Source organism: Rhinolophus ferrumequinum, chromosome X, assembly GCF_004115265.2.
Source record: "Rhinolophus ferrumequinum isolate MPI-CBG mRhiFer1 chromosome X, mRhiFer1_v1.p, whole genome shotgun sequence".
NCBI classification, from domain to species: domain Eukaryota; kingdom Metazoa; phylum Chordata; class Mammalia; order Chiroptera; family Rhinolophidae; genus Rhinolophus; species Rhinolophus ferrumequinum.
Window position 1 is genome coordinate 52,963,230 of NC_046284.1, and position 19,702 is coordinate 52,982,931.

Sequence of the window (19,702 nt, forward strand, 5' to 3'; positions counted from 1 at the left end):
TGAAAGGGAGATTTTCAATTTATACCCTTTGTTATCTTTTGAATTTTGAACCACTAGAATGTTACTTATATTTTAATAAATTAAATTTAAATTTAAGATTAAATGTAAATAATTGGTTGACCTGTCTTTGCCAAACCTTGTGGCTATTGTGTTATATGATATGTGTTATGCAATATGCTTATGCTTTGTAGAGCTTCCTAACCCCACATACATCTGTCTTTCTTCTGGCCCCTCTGAGGACTCAGGCAAACATATAGGGTAGTGTCCTGATTGCCCACTCGGCCTCTGTATCCCTGTCTATTTTTAACCCTGATCTGGTGCACTCCCTTAAGCATGTATCAGGGATAATGTCATAAAAATATTTAACCAAACTACCTATCATCTCTCTTGTAAATAATTTTCTCATATTTCCCATTCACCATTAATGCTAAGTAATTAGCATTATAACCTCATACAAACAGAAGCAACCTACTGCCCGTATCTGGTTCAGGAAACTTAGAGTTCTCAAAGGTTATTTGTAAAACTCATGGCCATCAATTTAGAGTTTTCCTAAATTTTAAAAGTTCTCATTACATATCAGGAATCAGGCCTGGAACACTCTGAACATAGATTTTTGCTGCAAGCTGTAAGTACCATGATTCCCCGAAAATAAGACCTAGCCGGACCATCAGTTCTAATGTGTCTTTTGGAGCAAAATTAATATAAGACCTGGTATTATTATATTATATTATATTATATTATATTATACCCAGTGTTATGTTATGTTATATTATATAAGACCTGGTGTTATATTATATTATGTTATATTATATTATATTAAAGACCTGGTCTTATGTTATAGTAAAATAAGACCAGGTCTTATATTAATTTTTGCTCCAAAAGACACATTAGAGCTGATGGTTCAGCTATGTCTTATTTTTGGGGAAACACGGTAGTGAGAACTCAGGACCTAAAGGAAGTGTCCATCAGAGAGGAACTTTCTGGGGGGTGGGGGAGGAAGAAGAGCCAATCACATGTCTCCCAGCTCAAATCAATCCCTAGGTCAAAACTCTAGAGAGTATTAGAAATGATCAGACCAGTTATTGGAAAATCTCGGAACACTGGGGTTAGTTTCTTACTTTGCCAGGCACAAGCTCTGAAAAGTATGGGGTCCTACATGGGCCAGCCCAAGTGGCAGGGTAAGAAAGGCTGAGAGAGAAGGCTGGTGGGAATAATTCCCTATCACTTCCCTTACCTCCACATGCTCTTCCCAGTTGATAAAGTCACCAAATCCATCTACTACCCAAATTAAAAGCTTGGATATTGAAAAAGTACACAATTCTTGATTCATATTTACATAGTAACAATTGGTCTTTGTGAGATTGCAAATATTTATTCAGAGGGGGCTTGTGTGACATGGTTATTTGAAGTGGTTATTTGTGGCAATACCTTGAGCCATCAGACTGTCTTTCCTTCTTTCGAAATCATCCCATATCCAGATATCCAAGAACAAAGAACAATAGAACACTAATGGTTAGATTTAATGGAGACCTTGCCAGAGTTAAAGAAATATGATTGAATAAACCAGAAGAACCAGTTAGAACTACTCTATGGCCAGGTGAGAAGGAGAAAGAATATATAAAAGTAAAATGAAAGAAATAAAAAGGTCCATAGCGAGTTCTGAGAAAAGAGCATTTGTGGAATAGTAGGGCTTAGTATCTTGTCCTTTTCCCTTTCCCTCCTTTTTAGGAGTAATGATGGTGAGGCACTTGACCAACCCCCTGTTCCAAAAGCAGCAGAAAGCACAGATATGTCCAGTGTGCTGGCACATGGGATAAGGACAGCAGAGTCGTAGTAGTATAGTATTGTAGAAGAAGGTAAAGACCATGTCCATTCACAAAAGCAACAAAAAAGACAAATAAGTAGGAATAACCCTCACCACCCCCCCCATGTGAAAGATGGTTATGAAGAAAATATCACTAAGTGACGAAAGTATCTAAATAAATATGCCTAAATGGGAAGATTGTAGATGCCAATCCTTGCCAATTAATTCATAAGCTTAGTGTAATTTCAATCTATACATAAAAATAGATTTGGCAATAAATGACATTAATATGATTAATTATACATTTAGAGAAAATTAATGTTCAAAGTCTACCTCAGACCGAATATATATACACACACTAATAGTAGGTTAAAGGAGCTAACTCTAAAAAGGAAACTGTATTGATACAAGAAAGAAATAAGAGCAAATGTTTTATAATAACCATGGAGAGTGAAGCACTGTCCTAAGAAGTGAAATGAAAATATAACAGCACAACAGGAAAACATTGACTAAAACAGAAAACTTAAATTCCTGATTCATCAAATATACCACCAAAAACAAAATAAAGAAAATGATTGAGGGAAACCACTGCAAAATATGAGTTCAATATATGACAATAGCCATCTTACAAGTGTGGCTAATGGCTACCCTATGGAAAGCAAGTCTACACAGAGACAACAAATTTGCTTTTCTCTCTTTATCTCTCTAAGATAACTTTGGTGGGGGGAAAACTAGTCCCCAGTTTCCCATGGTGCTAAATAGTCAGCATGAGGGTTCCTAAGTTTCCTGTGGGCCAGGTTAAGCCCTGAGAAGGAACCTAGGGCAAAGGCCTGCTCACAAGCGCCAACACACGCCTCCCTGCCAACACACACACCACCTGCCATAGGCTACCCAGTGAGCTGAGGGTCTTGAGAAAGGAGAGGCTCCTGGGACAAAGGGGTGTGTCTCAGGAGGGACTTCAACACCAGGAAGCCACAGAGGGGATGTTTGGCTAGGTGCATGAGGATCCCAGAATGTGCCACCCTGTAGCATGAGAATGGAGTGGTAAATGGTGTTGGGTTATTTGGTTATCCATTTGGGAAAATAAGTAAAGTTGGATCACACCTTTCACCTTGCACAAAGGTAAATTCCAAGTAGATACTCGAGACAACCTTTTACGTGGAAAGGTGTAAAAGAATTAGGAATGCATATGGACACTCATTTTGTAATCGAGCGGTGGGGGACCCGGTCCTAAGCCACACACTAAAACAAGAGGCGATAAGGGAAAGTGAGATTCAGGGTGAACAAGAGGCTAAGAGCAATGAGCGGAGGGAAGTGACAGAGTGAGGTGACGCATGCAGCATGTGTAGCAGACAAGGGATTGTCTAATCCTCTGCAGGACTGTGCTGGACTCTGGTGCAGCACCCATCTGTATCCAAGACCAATCAGTGGCCCCTAGAAGGGAGCAGGGAGCCAGTCCTCCACACAGCCGTTAAACTCTTAGCCAAATGGTGCTATGGCAGCTTCGAGATTGACTTGGTGAGGGCTGTGCCTATCCGTGGGTGGCACTTCAGAGTGAGGAGATTGTGGTTGAAACTGCTTTGACAGTGGCACATAGGGCCATGGTGTGGATGCAGGGTTTGAGACTGGATGTATCAGCTGGGAAGCTGGATGTCTGCAACCTTGCCTGCACTCACGAGGGGAAGGTTGGATGTAAAACCACAGAATCCCCAGGAGACGTAACAGGCTGGGGAAGGCACGGGGAGTTAATGTGGTACCTACAGGCACCAAATGTAGATGTGATAATGAGATGAATAAGAAGAAAATCTGAGGCCCTTTCTGGAACCAGAAGGCAGTCTGTGGCAGCAGCTCCAGATTTACACAAGAGACAGCTTAGGCTGGGGCAGCCCCATTATGGCAGAGCACCTCCTTACAGAACGTGGCAAGCTCAAGCTTTGATGACCATGTCAAATGTTTACCACTGGGAAACCCGAAAGAATCGCTGTTGGTTGCAGCAGGCAGGTAGGCAAGTTTTGTGCTTGGTGGTCCTGGGCTATTTCATTCTGAAGTCAGTGCGGGAAGGAGCACCATAGTCTTTCCAGTGCTGATAGCCTCCGAATATCTTAATCAGACCCTAACTGACAGGCATGTTCCCGACTCTCCTCCACGTCCATAGATAGAATCCACTGGGAACTGGGTTCCTGCCCTGACACAGCAGCCCACCAAGGAATGAAGGGCAGACCAGAGGCCTGAGCTTCCACACACAGGGAGTGTCTTCGGGAGGGCAGTGCCAGCAAATGGAGAGGAAGCTCTTGAGTTGGGCCAAGATCACACTGTGGAGACGTTTCAATGCCGGCAGGCTTCCCTGTGACAGAGTTGCTCAGCAGAAGGTCTCTGAGGCCCTCCCTGTGTTAGGAGTCAGTTGTGGCCTGCAAGCACCAAGTGCCTGCCTCAGAGATGGGGGACAACTGCCTGAGGCAGGACCCAAAGAGGAATTCGGCAGAGTGCAGAGGAATAGGGAGGCATGTGTTAATTTGGGACCCTGAGCCAGGAGGAAGGAGAAAACCCTCTGCCTCTGTGCTGAGATTAAAGAGACTGAGCAGTGAAGTGTCACCGAAGACAGCATGGGCCAAGCTGACTACACTGGGGCAAGTAGATGCAGGAGCTGTGTGTAGGGTAATCCTACGTGGAAAACTGACTGCCCAGCCCACATGAGGCTCACTTGGGAGAAAGGGATGGTCACATTAGGAGCTCTTAGGAAATAAGACCGGGCCCCGGAGCCAGCAAAAAAGCCCCAGGGGGGTGAACCTTGCTGGGGACTGAGCAACCTCAAATCATATGCTGGCTGTCCAAGGCGCCAGAACCTGGGAAGAGGTAGCGTCCCCACTGCAAGTTGGAGGATCCCCAGAGAAGGCCCTGGGACCTGGTGGACACCCATGCCCGCTAGACGGCCTGAAGTGTAGGGCAGTGGGTACAAGCAGGAGAGTTGTAACCGAACTGTAACCCAAACTCCTGGAGAAGGGAGAAATAATAAAATAAAACTACACTCTCTATTGAGGAAAGCAGTCAGGAGGCAGAGCACTCAGCGAGCACTGATGCCCGGGGCACAGTGGCCCAAAGCAACATCCCAGGATACCAGGAGAGGGCACCAGTCGCAGAAGCAGCTCTGCCCAAGGGAAGCTTCTTGTCCACCTGTTGGCCAAGGCTTTGAGGAGGAGGACTATTTCTGGACACATCAAAAACATGCAGGAACCCGGCTTTTGTGATGCAGGAAAGGGTCTGAAAATATTAAGAGGGGGTGGCACAATGAGTTGCCTGTTTCCCTGGAGGGGTTCAGTGGGCAGGGCTAGGCTCTTTCTTTCCTCCAAAGGGTGACGGGAGCTTGGATGGAGGGGAGGATGGATGGAACAGTCACAGCCATTCCAAGCACCCTCAGCGCCTGCCTTACGACCCCACGGGGAGTTCATCAGGGGTTCCCTTCCTGGATCCCACCGAAGTTACTAAGGACAAGGCAGAAGGGAGGTTCCCCCAGTGGAATCAGAGGCCAACCAACCCTTCTCACTCTGCCAGGAATTTGGTCTTGGGGTCCCAAGGAAGGGAGGGAGCTGCGCGTAGATTTAACAGCTGCTTCCCAGAAGAGAACTACACAAAATAGGCACTCAGCAAGTGGCAACCATTATTGTTATAATCGGGCATTAAAGGTGCAGGGATGGGTTGGCCAGTGGCCCCCAAGGATGTGTAGACAAACCCGAGGATACTGACTTTCCCCTGTATACAGCAGTCAAGGAAGGACACCTTCATCGAGGGACTTCTTGTGCCAGGTGACAGGCACTGTGCTGCCTGCTCACAGGTGTTGTCTCTTTTAGTCCTCCCAACATTCCATCCTAATTCCACCAAACCCCCTTCGACACCCACCACTCGCCCCCAGCCCCCAACCCCTTCTTGAGGTTTATCCTGAACAATGCAGCCCATCTCTACCCTTGCCTCCTGTGAGCCCTGATAAACGTGCATTTGTCAGGGAACAAACGCCCCAGTTAATTATCATTTATTGTGTAGTTTTGCCTTTCTCTTCATGCAGACTGTAAACTCAATGACAAGTACCATGTCTTGTTTTTGCCAATCAAAGCACAAAAGTTTATTGATAATACATACAAATGTAGACTTGGGTGAATGAGGTTGTCAGTACAGCACACAGAAGGGTAGTGTACTTTTTTGATGAATAGGGTCACCATCCATCAGCTCGTGTAGAGGGAAGAGTAAGTGAAAAAGAATTCAACCTATGCAGTAAGAAATGCATTTTCAGCACAAGCTCCCATACATGTCTAGTCTCCACAAAATGGAGCTTGGACAGGGACACCACCACAGGCAAGGCATCCTTCGTGATGCTATAATATGATGTTCTTTATCCACAGCTGGCAGCTGAAATGAGCCTTTACCACAGGAAGAAGGGAGTAATTTACAATGTGCATTGCCCGCAGACTGCAAAACCAAGAAGTTACTCAAAGCTCTGTGGGAACCCCTGCCTGGCCAATAAGAGTGTGGTCCTCGATTTAGCAAGTGTAACTTGCCCCCCATGATGTGGTGATCGGCTAAGACTGGATCTTCTGTAGCACCCACTGCAGAGTCTTTGAATGAGAAAACAAGTTGTGTGTTCACCAAACGAGTTTTAGGCACACTCAGTCCCATTCTGTGCGAGATGGCCATTTAAGAGGCCAGGGTGTCCAGGGGAGCCTGTATGTTTCTGTTCCTGATAAAGAGGGACATGAATGAGAGCAGCATTTGGGCACCCGGCAATTCTCCTGCCAAGACTGGCTTTTCAGACAAACCCATCAACGGTTGCAAAACCTGAACCTCAGCACGGCCACTTCCCTCTGATATCAAAGGAAACAACTTCAAGTCTGAAACGGACTTGGCAAGCATGTTATTAATAACTGTCATGCTTATTAACAAATTTAATCCGGCCTGCTGCAGAAATGAGTTGCAGCAATGTGACACAGTCCCCCGACACACTTCGCTGATGTACATCTTAATCTGGCCCTGATTTTCCACACTGGCATTCACGTTATCCAGGGCACATAAAGCCTTCCTCTTAACAGCGGGGTCACGGATGGGGATCGCGTTTCCGACAATGGAGAGGCTGGCCAAATGACTATTGATATTGTGGCTAAATGAAAAACCGGCATCCTTGGGCTGGGCAAACAACATTTTTCCCTGAATGAAAGGACACCTGGGGAAGCCAAAAACACAAATCACATTTTTTATATCGCAAGCATCACCAAAAGTCATCATTTTAATTAGGGAAAATGTCTTCTTGTTTTGGCACCATGTTCTTTTGGGGGTCCTCAGTACCTATGCTTCACATCAGCCTCATCCCCAGGGCTTGGCTCTTCTTGGATCTTTAAATAAATTTCAGAGCCTTTCCTGTCCTCTCCCCTGTGTGAAGTTCACTCCTTCTCTGTTCTTTTTTTGCTGTTTGTACACTCCCCTGATAAGTGAGTGAACGCTAGCAACTTCTGGCCCTGACCTCCAGACGTGGTTTCACTAAATAAATAACTTGAGCATATTCAACATCTTTGACAAATCACAAAATGTTCCCACTCTTGAAAAAGCCATCTAGTTTTGATATTCTGGGAAGGAGATTTTTGGACCATTTTTTCCTGGACATGAACCGCACTAACTGCCATCCGACATGGTGCTAGGGGCAATGCAAACATATAGAACTTTGATCTCAGTCTTCGCAGATAGACATGTCAAAACTCAGGATGCAAGGGTATCAGTATCTCTCTTTCCTGATTTAGGGTCTTAATTTTCAAATGTTTCTCCTCCGGCTTTTACCTCCCTTAAGCTTATTCCCACTGTTTCCGTAGAGGTACATTTGAGTTTTCCAGCGCCAAGGTAAGAGGGGAGGAGAATACAAGCTGGGAGGAAGAGAAGCTGATTTGCTCCTAAACCCTGTATTCTGACTCAAACATCCTTATCTCCAACCCTTGTCTCCAGGATATCATAATGTATGAAGCAACTCCTTCCTTCCTTGACTAGATCTGTGCTTACAGGTAGACAGACAAGGAAGAATGGAGATTGGTAGATGTACATAAGTGCCCTCTCTCCAGAATGAGTAATCTAGTTTTCAAATATCTCCCACTTAGGCCTCAGGAGTCCCTTCCACCCTGCCCTCCAGCCACTTTACTACCTCTCCACTCCCCCCCAAATACCCACCTTTCCCATTCCCTTGCCCTCATCTACTCTCTTTACCTAACTCTCTCCCCCCAAATTCCCACTTTTCTGCTCTACCCCTAATTTCTGCCCCATAAATATTGAAGCTGCTTCCCCAGAGCCAAAAAGGATTGAGATACCATAAGAGTAGAAAAGCAGGTAATGGTTTCAGGCTTGCTTCTACCACCCCCTTGTGACAGGTTCAGGCCCCACATTTCCAGAAGAAATGTTCACTTTGTACTAAAAATCCTGTTAATTGGTCTTCCTCTTGAGTTGTGCCGCCCCCTATAGGCAGCAAGCAATCCAACAGATAAGGGTTGGTGAACATTTAGTGCTGGGTAGTAGGTACCACATAGTTCCTACCTTTTATTGATTCAGGACTCTGTCAAAGATTCTCACCTCTCACTCCCAGATCCCAGCCTCAGCTCTCCCCCTACGCCATGCAACATTTAGAAAACTAAAATGACTTAGTGGGTAGCCTGGGGGTGTAAGGAAAGCTGACTCTGCCCCTTCAGTTCTCTGTCCCCAACCCCACCCTGACTCCACCCTGAGAGCAATGTTCACTATCACACCAACTTGCACACAACCAGAGTAGTTTCTTCCTTCTTCACTCGACTACAAACACGTCACTTTAAGGTCAATAAGGGCCAATAGGGACCAAAAAGACCATCTGTCCACAATTTGTGGTCACCTGAGATAGATGTCACCAATGAGCCATGGTCCTCAATTTCCCTCCCACTAGCAGTGATGCAAGAGTACGCCAGCTTCTCTCCCTTCTCCTCAGCACACCAGATATGTCACTCATTTTTTTCTATGCCAATACTAGAAAACAAAAGAAAATGCATTTTCATTTTGCCAAAACTTGTCGTCCTCTGATTTCCAGGGGACCTATCTTCTCCTGGAGGAACTATTTCTATTTCTATTTCTTTGACTTCTCCTAGAGCAAAGGTAAACAGCCTATCTCTTTACTTCCCCTCCTCTCAGCTACTAATATCCATCATCTTTCTTGGACCCATGAAAAAGCAGATTTCATGAAATAAAGCCTAGAGAGAGAGAGATTTTTAAAATATTTATTTATTGTCTCTGCTCATTGTTCTTGGAATACTGGCTTTTAAAAAAAATATTTGGGCTCTTCAGTCAAGATAGCAGAGTAGGGACTCAGCATAGAAGTTTCCGTTTGTGAAAGAGTCACCTCAGCCTTCAAAGGGAGAACTAGAAAGCACTGACCAGAGGAGCTGAACAGCTAAGAGACTCATGGAAGGATTACTTGAAGGTGCGCTGATTGGGCGAGCAGGGGAAGAAGGAAGGGAGCGGAGTGAAAATGCATGGTCCCATGGCAGAATCCCAGCCGGTGGCGGCGGCAGCGGCAGCGGCGGCGGCTGCGGCGGCGAAAACCGCAGTGGCACCCGCAGTTCCAAAGAAGCACGGGAGCCCAGGGTGGAACAGAGAACACAAAAACCAGGAGGTGGGCTCTTTCCCTGAATCCCACAGCTGATCTCTCCCGCGGGGGGCAGCTAGTGGGCCCTAGGGTGGACAAAGAACACAGACTCCATACCCGGGCCCCTCCCACCCGCTCTTCCAAACCTACCCCCCACCCGTTCCAGAGACTTAAACTGGCGCCTGAACTGAGGAGTAGTATCAGATTACAGAGGAGCCGTAGTAGTGCTCAGGATCTGGGAAGACTGACAGGAAGCTCTGACCCACGGAAGAGGCTGTGAAGAGTGTCATTTTGGCTGGGCTAGGGGAGAAGAGACTTCTCCACCCCCAACCACCACCTTTTCTGGCCTGCGGGAAGAGGGTGACGCTCGGCTGGGCTGGGAGAGAGAAGACCCCTCCATCCCCAGCCCCCACCCTTTCTGGCCTGCCTAGGGAGGGGCAAGTGAAACTGCGGAGGCACTCCCAGGGATCAGAAGTAAGCCACAGACGCAGCTCTGGGCTTTCAGCAGCCCAGAAATCTCCCGCTTGCACCCCCCCATACACACACACACTGAAGTGCCCTAAGACTCAGGAGTACTGGACACGGGGCTGGTGGTGCCACTCTCAGTGTGCATATGTGCAGGCAAGAGCAGAAACTGCACTGACTTTGTAAAAACTATCATCCAGACCCCTCAGGCCCATGCATTTACATCTACAGTCCCAAAGTCACTCTGGGCACCAGGTGACCGGCTGTGCCTGTGCAATAAGCAGGGGGCTCTTTGCTACAGCACAGGACAACCTGGAGATTACTTGGTGGGCTTAAGCCAAGACTGGCGCTGCTTTTTGTTTTGCTTTGTTTTGTTTTGTTTTGCTTTGTCTTTACATCTTTGATATCTTTGCCTGTGTCGAGTGGGGGTTATCGGGTGTTTTTACATGTGAATGTATTTGATTTTTTTCTTTGGTGTTGTTGTTGTTGTGCTTGGTGATTTGCTTTCTTCTGAAATTGCCCTACCAGGGCCCAGCTTAAGAGGCACAAGATTCAACATACCCAGATGCCAACTCCAGACCAAACCAGAGTACTACCGGGTTTGACCTACAAGTGACACACCCAGAGGGAATTCTCTGCAGGCACTAGAGCCCATAGAGGCCAAACCACATTTAAGTGGTCAACCCTCACGCAGCAGAACGCCCTGTGGTGGGCAAAGCCAAGTCTCACAATGAGTCAGCCTAGGAGTTAACCCCACCTACTCACAAGCAAAAAGCAATTAAAGATTTTCTTGAACAGGACAATATACACAACACAAGAGTCACCCTTGGAGCACACACAGAGGAGAAGAACAAAGTAGTGCAAGTCAAATATAAAGGACACATACCACATTAGATAACCTAGCAGGAACTAAGAACTCTAGGGGATCTACCTAATACATCAAAGCAAACACAGAGAGTCAGCCAGAATGGGGAAACAAAGATACACGTTCCAAATAAAAGAACAGAAGAAACCTCCACAACTAGAACCAAATGAAGCAGAGGTAACCTACCTTTCAGAGACAGACTTCAGAACACTGGTGATAAGAATGTTTAAGGAGATTAGAGAAGACATAAAGAAGGATGTAGAAATCATAACAAACAACCAGTTAGAGCTAAAGAACACAATTACCGAAATTAAGAACTCACTTGAAGGAATTACCAGCAGGTTAGATGAAGCAGAGGATCGAATCAGCGACTTAGAAGACAAGGTAGCAGAGATCACCCAAACAGAACAACAGAAAAAAAAAATAAAAAACAAGGATGGTTTAAGAGACCTCTGGGATAACATCAAGTGCAACAACATGTGCATCATAGGAATACCAGAAGGTGAAGAGAGGAAACAAGGGATTGAAGAACATATTTGATATTTGAAGTAATAATGTCCGAAAACGTCCCCAACCTGATGAAGGAAACCAACATACAAGCCCAGGAAGTGCAGAGAGTTCCAACCAGGATAAACCCAAACAGGGCCACACCAAGACACATTATAGTTAAAATGGCAAAGCTTAAAGACAAAGAGAGAATCCTAAAAGCAGCAAGAGAAAGACAGAGGGTTACATACAAGGGAACTCCCATAAGACTATCAAATGACTTTTCTACAGAAACATTGAAGGCCAGGAGGTAATGGCAGGAGATACTCAAAGTGATGGAAAACAAAGGCCTACAACCTAGATTGCTTTATCCAGCAAGGCTATCATTTAAAGTTGATGGAGAGATAAAGATTTTCCCAGAAAAAAATAAGCTAAAGGAATTTATTACCACCAAGCCAGCATTGCAAGAAATACTAAAAGGACTTCTGTAAATAGAACAAAGACGAAAACAATCTAACTACAAATTTAAAAATGGCAATAGCTATGTACCTATCAATAATCACTTTAAATGTAAATGGATTAAATGCTCCAATCAAGAGACATAGGGTAGCTGAGTGGATAAGAAAGCAAGACCCTTGTATATGCTGTATACAAGAGACTCACCTCAGAACAAAAGACACACACAGGCTGAAAGTGAAGGGTTGGAGTAAGATATTTCATGCAAATGGAAATGAGAAAAAAGCTGGAGTTGCAATGCTTATATCTGACAAAATAGACTTTAAAATGAAGAACATATTAAAAGATAAAGATGGGCACTATATAATAATAAAAGGATCGATACGACAAGAGGACATAACCCTAGTAAACATCTATGCACCCAATATAGGAGCACTTAAATATATAAAACAGGTACTGACTGACATAAAGACAGAGATCAACAGTAACACTATCATAGTAGGGGACTTCAACACACCTCTGACAACAAGGGACAGGTCTCCCAGACAGAAAATCAATATGGAAACAACAGCCTTAAATGATACATTGGACCACTTGGATTTAATCGATATTTTCAGAGCATTTTACCCCAATGCTGCAAAATACACGTTTTTCTCAAGTGCACATGAAACATTTTCCAAGATCGACCATATGTTAGGCCACAAAACAAGTCTTGATAAATTTAAGAAAATTGAAATCATACCAATTGTCTTCTCTGATCACAGTGCTATGAAATTAGAAATGAACTACAGGAAAAAAACTGGAAGACACACCAATTCATGGAGGTTGAATAACTTATTACTAAATAATGAATGGGTCAAGCAGGAGATCAAGGAAGAAATCAAAAGATATCTCGAGAGAAACGGAAATGAAAACACGACGACCCAAAATCTATGGGATGCCGCGAAAGCAGTCCTAAGAGGAAAATTCATAGCTTTGCAGGCCTACCTAAAGAAACAAGAAACATCACTAATCAACAGTTTATCTTCACACTTAAGGGATTTGGAAAAAGAACACCAAAATAAGACCAAAGGGAGCACAAGGAAGGAGATAATAAAGATCAGAGCAGAAATAAATGAAATAGAAACCAGAAAAACAATACAAAAGATCAATGAATCCAAGAGTTGGTTCTTAGAGAAGATAAACAAAATTGACAAACCTTTAGCCAGACTCATTAAAAAAGAGAGAGAGAGGACCCAAACTAATAAAATCAGAAATGAAAGTGGAGAAGTGACCACAGACACCGCAGAAATACAAAAAAAATTAAGAAATTACTATGAGCAACTATATGCCAACAAATTTGACAATCTGGAAGAAATGGACAATTTTCTAGAGGCGTACAACCTTCCAAGGCTAACTCAAGAAGAAACAGAAAACCTGAATAGACTGATTACCACCACGGAAATTGAATCAGTAATCAACAATCTCCCAACAAACAAAAGCCCTGGACCAGATGGCTTTACAGGTGAATTTTACAAAACGTTCAAAAAAGAATTATCACCTATTCTCCTCAAGCTCTTCCAAAAAAATCCAGAAGGAGGGAAGACTCCCAAAAACTTTTTACGAAGCCACTATCACCCTGATTCCAAAATCAGACAAAGACACCACAAAAAAAGAAAACTATAAGCCGATATCTCTAATGAACATAGATGCAAAAATCCTCAACAAAATATTAGCGAACAGAATTCAGCAATACATTAAAAAGATCATACACCATGATCAAGTGGGATTCATCCCTGGTATGCAAGGGTGGTTCAACATCCGCAAATCAATTAATGTGATACACCACATTAACAAAATGAAAAATAAAAATCACATGATCATATCAATAGACGCAGAAAAAGCATTTGATAAAATCCAACAGCCATTTATGATAAAAACCCTTAAGAAAGTGGGAATCGAGGGATCATATCTCAACATAATAAAGGCCGTATATGACAAACCCACAGCTAGCATCATACTCAATGGGAAAAGCTAAAACCATTCCCCCTAAGATCAGGAACTAGGCAAGGTTGCCCACTATCTCCGCTTCTATTCAACATAGTGCTGGAAGTTCTAGCCCCAGCAATCAGACAAGAAAAAGAAATAAAAGGCATCCAAATTGGTAAGGAGGAAGTAAAATTATCGTTATATGCAGATGATATGATACTATATAGAGAGAACCCTAAAGACTCCACCAAGAAGCTATTAGAGCTGATATATGAATTTAGTAAAGTAGCAGGATACAAAATTAATATTCAGAAATCAGTTGCATTTGTATATATCAATAATAAAACATCAGAAGGAGAAATTACAAAAGCAATCACATTTACAATTGCTCCAAAGACTATAAAATACCTGGGAATAAATTTAACCAAAGAAGTAAAAGATCTGTACTCAGAAAATTATAAGACACTGAAGAAAGGAATGAAAGAAGATACAAATAGATGGAAACACATATCATGTTCATGGATAGGAAGAATTAATATAGTTAAAATGTCCATACTGCCTAAGGCAATATACATATTTAACGCAATTCCTATCAAACTACCAATGACGTTTTTCACAGAAATAGAACATATAATCCTAAAATTCATATGGGACCATAAAAGACCCTGAATAGCCTCAGCAATCTTGAGAAATAAGAACAAAGTGGGAGGTATAACAGTACCTGACTTCAAATTATACTACAAGGCTACAATAATCAAAACAGCATGGTACTAGCATAAAAACACACATTGATCAATGGAACAGAATAAAGAGTCCAGAAATAAATGCATGCCTATATGGCCATTTAATCTACGACAATGGAAGCAAGAATGTACGATGGGGTAAAGACAGTCTATTCAATAAATGGTGCTGGGAAACCTGGACAGACACATGCAAAAAAATGAAGTTGGACCACCTCCTTACACCATATACAAAAATAAATTGAAAATGGCTTAAAGACTTACATGTAAGATCTGAAACCATGAAATACCTAGAAGAAAATATAGATAGAAACGTCACAGACATTACCCGGAGTAAGATTTTTACTGATATATCCCCTCGCGCGAGGGAAGTAAGAGAAAAAATAAACATGTGGGATTACATCAAAGTAAAAAGTTTTTTCACAGCAAAGGAAACCATCAATAAAACAAAAAGGGATCCTACTGAACGGGAAAAGATATTTGCCAATGATATATCTGATAAGGGATTAATATCACAAATCTATAAAAAACTCACTCAACTCAACTCCAAAAAAACAAACGACCCAATTAAAAAATGGGCAGAGGACTTGAAGAGACATTTTTCTAAAAAGGACATACAGATGGCAAACAGACATATGAAGAAATGCTCAACCTCACTAACCATCAGAGAAATGCAAATAAAAACCACAATGAGATACCACCTCACCCCAGTCAAAATGGCTATCATCAATAAATCAACAAACAATAAGTGCTGGCGTGGATGTGGAGAAAAGGGAACGCTTGTGCACTGTTGGTGGGATTGCAGATTGGTGCAGCAGCCACTATGGAAAACAGTATGGAGGTATCTCAAAAATCTGAAAATGGAACTGCCTTAAGATCCAGCAATTCCACTCCTAGGTATCTATCTGGAGAAATCCAAAACTCCAATTCAAAAATCTTTATGCACTCCTATGTTTATTGCAGCACTATACACAATAGCTAAGACTTGGAAACAACCGAAATGCCCATCGGTAGATGACTGGATTGAGAAAATGTGGTACATTTATACAATGGAGTATTACGCAGCCATAAAGAAGAAAGAAATCTTACCATTTACAACATGGATGGACCTAGAGAACATTATGTTAAGTGAAATAAGTCAGACAGAGAAAGATAAGTACCACATGATCTCACTAATATGTGGAAAATAAAGAAAAGAATAAGTGAATGAACTAATCAGAAACAGTTTTGGAGACAAAGAGGAAAAACTGAGCGTTGCTAGATGGGCGGGGGGCTGGGGATAAGGGGGAAGGTGAGGGGATTAGAAAACAGTCAGTAACCACAAGATGGCCACGGGGTTTTGAAAATTAATCTGGGGAACGTAATCAATAATGTTGTAAAGATTTTGTAGGGTATCCGATGGACACGTGTCCCATTTGGGAGACCACCTCAGGGAAGATGTAGATGCCTGATCACTGCACTGTACACCTGAAGCTGAACAATAATGAATGCCAACTATAATATTATATATATATATATATATATATATATATATATATATATATATATGTATATATGTGTATGTATACCCTTACAAGAGGTGGAGTACAGCATTGGGAGTGGAGACAGTGGAAATGGGATGGCTCGGTGAGATGTCAGAGAGATAGTGGATGGGGGGAGGGAAATCCACAGTGTGAGGGATATAAATGATAAACGTCTAAGTATTACTTTGTCTTGTGCACCTGAAACTAATAAAAAAAAAAAAAAAACCTCATAGACAAAGACTATAGTTTAGTGGTTACCAGAGCATAAGGGGGTGGGGGATGGGAGATGAGGGTAAGGGGGATCAAACATATGGTGATGGAAGGAGAACTGACTGGGTGGTGAACACACAATGGGATTTATAGATGATGTAATACAGAATTGTACACCTGAAATCTACGTAATTTTACTAACAATTGTCACCCCAATAAATTTTTAAAAATTAAAAAAAAAAGCTCTTTGAAATTGTTAAGAAAATTTTTATACAGGCTGTGTATTAGACGATATTAAGACATTATTAAGTTTGTTGAAGGCATAATAGCACTGTTGTTCTTTTTTAAAGTCCTTTTTTTAAAATGCAAAAAAAAAAAAAAAGATAGAGTAGGTAAACACTGTGCTTGCCTCCTCTCATGACCAAATCAAAAATTACAAATAAACCATCCTGGAGAATAGCCTGATGATTAGCTGAACAGAAGTCCTACAATGAAGGAAACACAGATGAAGCCACTGAGACTGGTAGGAGAGGTGAAGATGCAGAATGTGCTGGTCCCAAACCTGGGTGTGGTGGTTAAAAATAGGGAGGGATATCTCAGCTGCAGAGGTCTCCCCTATGGAATGAGGGGTCCCAGTCCCACACCAGGCTCCCCAGCCCAGGGTTCCAGTGCCGAGAAGAGAAGTCCTCACAACCTCTGGCTGTGTAAACCAGCAGAAATTGTGGCTGAGTGAGACGGAGGGCTGCTGGAGTGCCAGGCATTCCTTTTAAAGGGCCCTGTGCACAGACTTACTCACTGATGGACTCACTTGCTCTCAGCTCCAGCGCTGGGACAGCAGCTCAAAAGGCCCCAAGGATATATGGGGGGAAACTGAATTGTCTGGCTGCAGGTTGAGGACTGGAGGGGAAGCTTTCTCCCATACAGAATCCATTATTTCTTTGTTGAGCCCCCTCCCCTTCCTGGCCCGTAGACCCAGGCAGCCACCATATCTGAGTCCCCCTCAACCTGGATAACACTCTTTGCCCCACTCTGGTGATTCCTTGAGACCCCGCCCCATCCAACTTGCAGGCCCATCCATGCCGCTTCCAATGACTTTTCCATACAAACAGCCTGTCTTGGCTCATGCTACAGACTTTCCTAAAATCTCTCAAAGGTTAATGAAACCCAAACAAGCAGTATCTGGCCTTTGCATGCCCCATAGCTTGTACTGAGCAGCCCCAAGCCTGGCACTAGTGGCAGCCGGCCTCAGTTGGCTGATTGGCTTCTCCCAGGCACCTCAAAGCCCAGTGTGGGAGTCTGGCATCTGAGGATTGCTTTGTAGCTCATGCCAGGTGGCCCCAGGCAGGGCACAGTCTGTGATCGAACTGGTCCTGCAGCAGAGCCCCTCCCAGGATGTCCCTGGTCCGGCATGTGAGCACCACCCCAAGCTAGAGCACCATACAACTGCATGCATGGGCACACCCAAAGGGCAGACTGGGCAGGCACCAGAGTCCTGCTGAAGCAAATTGTGCTTCACAGGGTCAACCCCTGCACAACAGCCCCTTCCTTGTAGTCACAGCCAGGCCTCACAACCAATCAGACCAAAGGTCAATCCCTTCCAGTGCCATGCAAATAACAATCAAGGCTAAGCTACAACAGGAGGACACACACAACCCACACAAGGAACACACCTGGAACACCTGGCTCAGGTAACCAAGGATACAGTGCTACTTGGCCCCCCAGGACACCTACTACATAAGGCCACTCTACAAAGACTGGGAGGCATAGCAACCTTACCTAATACATAGAAACAAACACATAGAGGCAGCCAAAATGGGGAGACAAAGAAACATGTCCCAAATAAAAGAGCAGAACAAAGATCCAGAAACAAACTAACTAACTAACTAAACTAAACAAAATGGAGACAAGGAATCAACCAAACGCAGAGTTCCAAACACTGGATATAAGGATGCTCAATTATATCAAGGAGAACTTCAACAAAGAGATAGGAAACATAAAAACGAAGATAGAAAACATAAAAAAGAATCAGTCAGAAATAAAGACTATAATAACAGAAATGAAGAATACATTCCAGAGAATCAACAGTAGATTAGATGAAGCACAGGATCAAATGTTCAATTTAGATGATAAGGTAGCAGAAAACAACTAATCAGAACAGCAAAAAGAAAAAAAGAATCCAAAAAATTGAGGAGAGTTTAAGGGACCTCTGGGACAACCTCAAGCATACCAACATTCACGTTATAGGGGTGCCAGAAGGAGAAGAGAGAGAGCAAGGAATTGAAAACCCATTTGAAGAAATAATGACACAAAACTTCCCTAACCTGGCAAAGGAAATATACAAGCTCAGGAAGCACAGAGAGTCCCAAACAAGATGAACCCAAAGAGGCCCACATCAAGATGCATCATAATTAAAATGCCAAAGATTAAAGACAAAGAGAGAATCTTAAAAGTAGCAAGAGAAAAGCAATTAGCTACCTACAAGAGAGCTCCCATAAGACTATCAGCTGATCTCTCAACAGAAACTTTGCAGGCCAGAAGGGATTGGCACAAAATATTCAACACGATGAAAAGCAAGGACCTGCAACCAATATTACTCTACCCAGCAAACCTGTCAGTTAGAATCAAATGACAGATAAAGAGCTTCCCAGACAAGGAAAAAAATAAAGGAGTTCATCATCACCAAACCAGTATTACAAGGAATTTTAGAGGGACTCTTTAAGATGGAAAAAAAAAAATCAGAAATACGAATAATGGCAATAATTACATACCAATCAACAATCACTTTCAATGTAAATGAATTAAATGCTCCAATGAAAAGTTAGGGGAGCTGAATGTATAAGAAAACCACACCCTTAGATATGCTGCTTACAAGAGACTCGCTTCAGATCGAAAGATACACATAGACTGTAAGTAAAGGGATGGAAAAATATATTTCATGAAAATGGAAACAAACAGAATAGAAAATGCTGGGGTGGCAATACTTATACCAGACAAAATAGACTTTAAAACAAAGACTATAACAAGAGACAAAAAAGACCTAGCAATCCCACTTCTGGGTATTTATCTGAACAAACCCAAAATGCTACTTCGAGGGGACATGCTCATCCATATGTTCATTGCAGCATTATTTACATAAGCCAAGATATGAACCCAACCTGGGTGTCCTTAAATGGATGAATGGATAAAAAACAGGTGGTACATATATACAATGGAATATTCTCAGCCATGAAAAAGAATAAAATCTTGCCATCTGCAACAACATGGATTGTCCTGAGTATAGTAAGTCAGACAGCAAAGGACAAATGTCATATGATTTCACTTAAAAGTGGAATCTAAAGAACAAAATAAATGAAACAGAAAAAAACTCATAGATACAGAGAACATTTTGATCGTTGCCAGATGAAAGGGGGTTGGGTGTAAGTGAAAAGGGGAAAAGGGTTGTTCCACAGTAGTCATGAAGATGTAGAGTATAGCATAAGGAATATAGTAAATAGTATTATAGTAACTATGTATGGTGTCAGATGGGTACTACATCTATTGAGATGAGAGATGGGA

At 42.8% G+C, this 19,702-nt stretch overlaps 1 protein-coding gene across 1 annotated transcript; it reads right to left on the bottom strand.

Annotated features, from left to right (window-relative positions):
• Positions 1-5,890: 5,890 nt before the first annotated feature.
• On the bottom strand, positions 5,891-7,069 carry LOC117038250 (protein ARMCX6-like). The gene has a single exon (XM_033135090.1). The coding sequence runs from the start codon at positions 7,067-7,069 to the stop codon at positions 6,488-6,490; it is 582 nt and encodes a 193-aa protein (XP_032990981.1). The 3' UTR covers positions 5,891-6,487.
• Positions 7,070-19,702: the final 12,633 nt, after the last annotated feature.

What these genes read in the sequence shown, in the direction of transcription:
- LOC117038250 (XM_033135090.1), bottom strand. Translation starts at nt 7,069, where the DNA reads ATGACTTTTGGTGATGCTTGCGATATAAAAAATGTGATTTGTGTTTTT.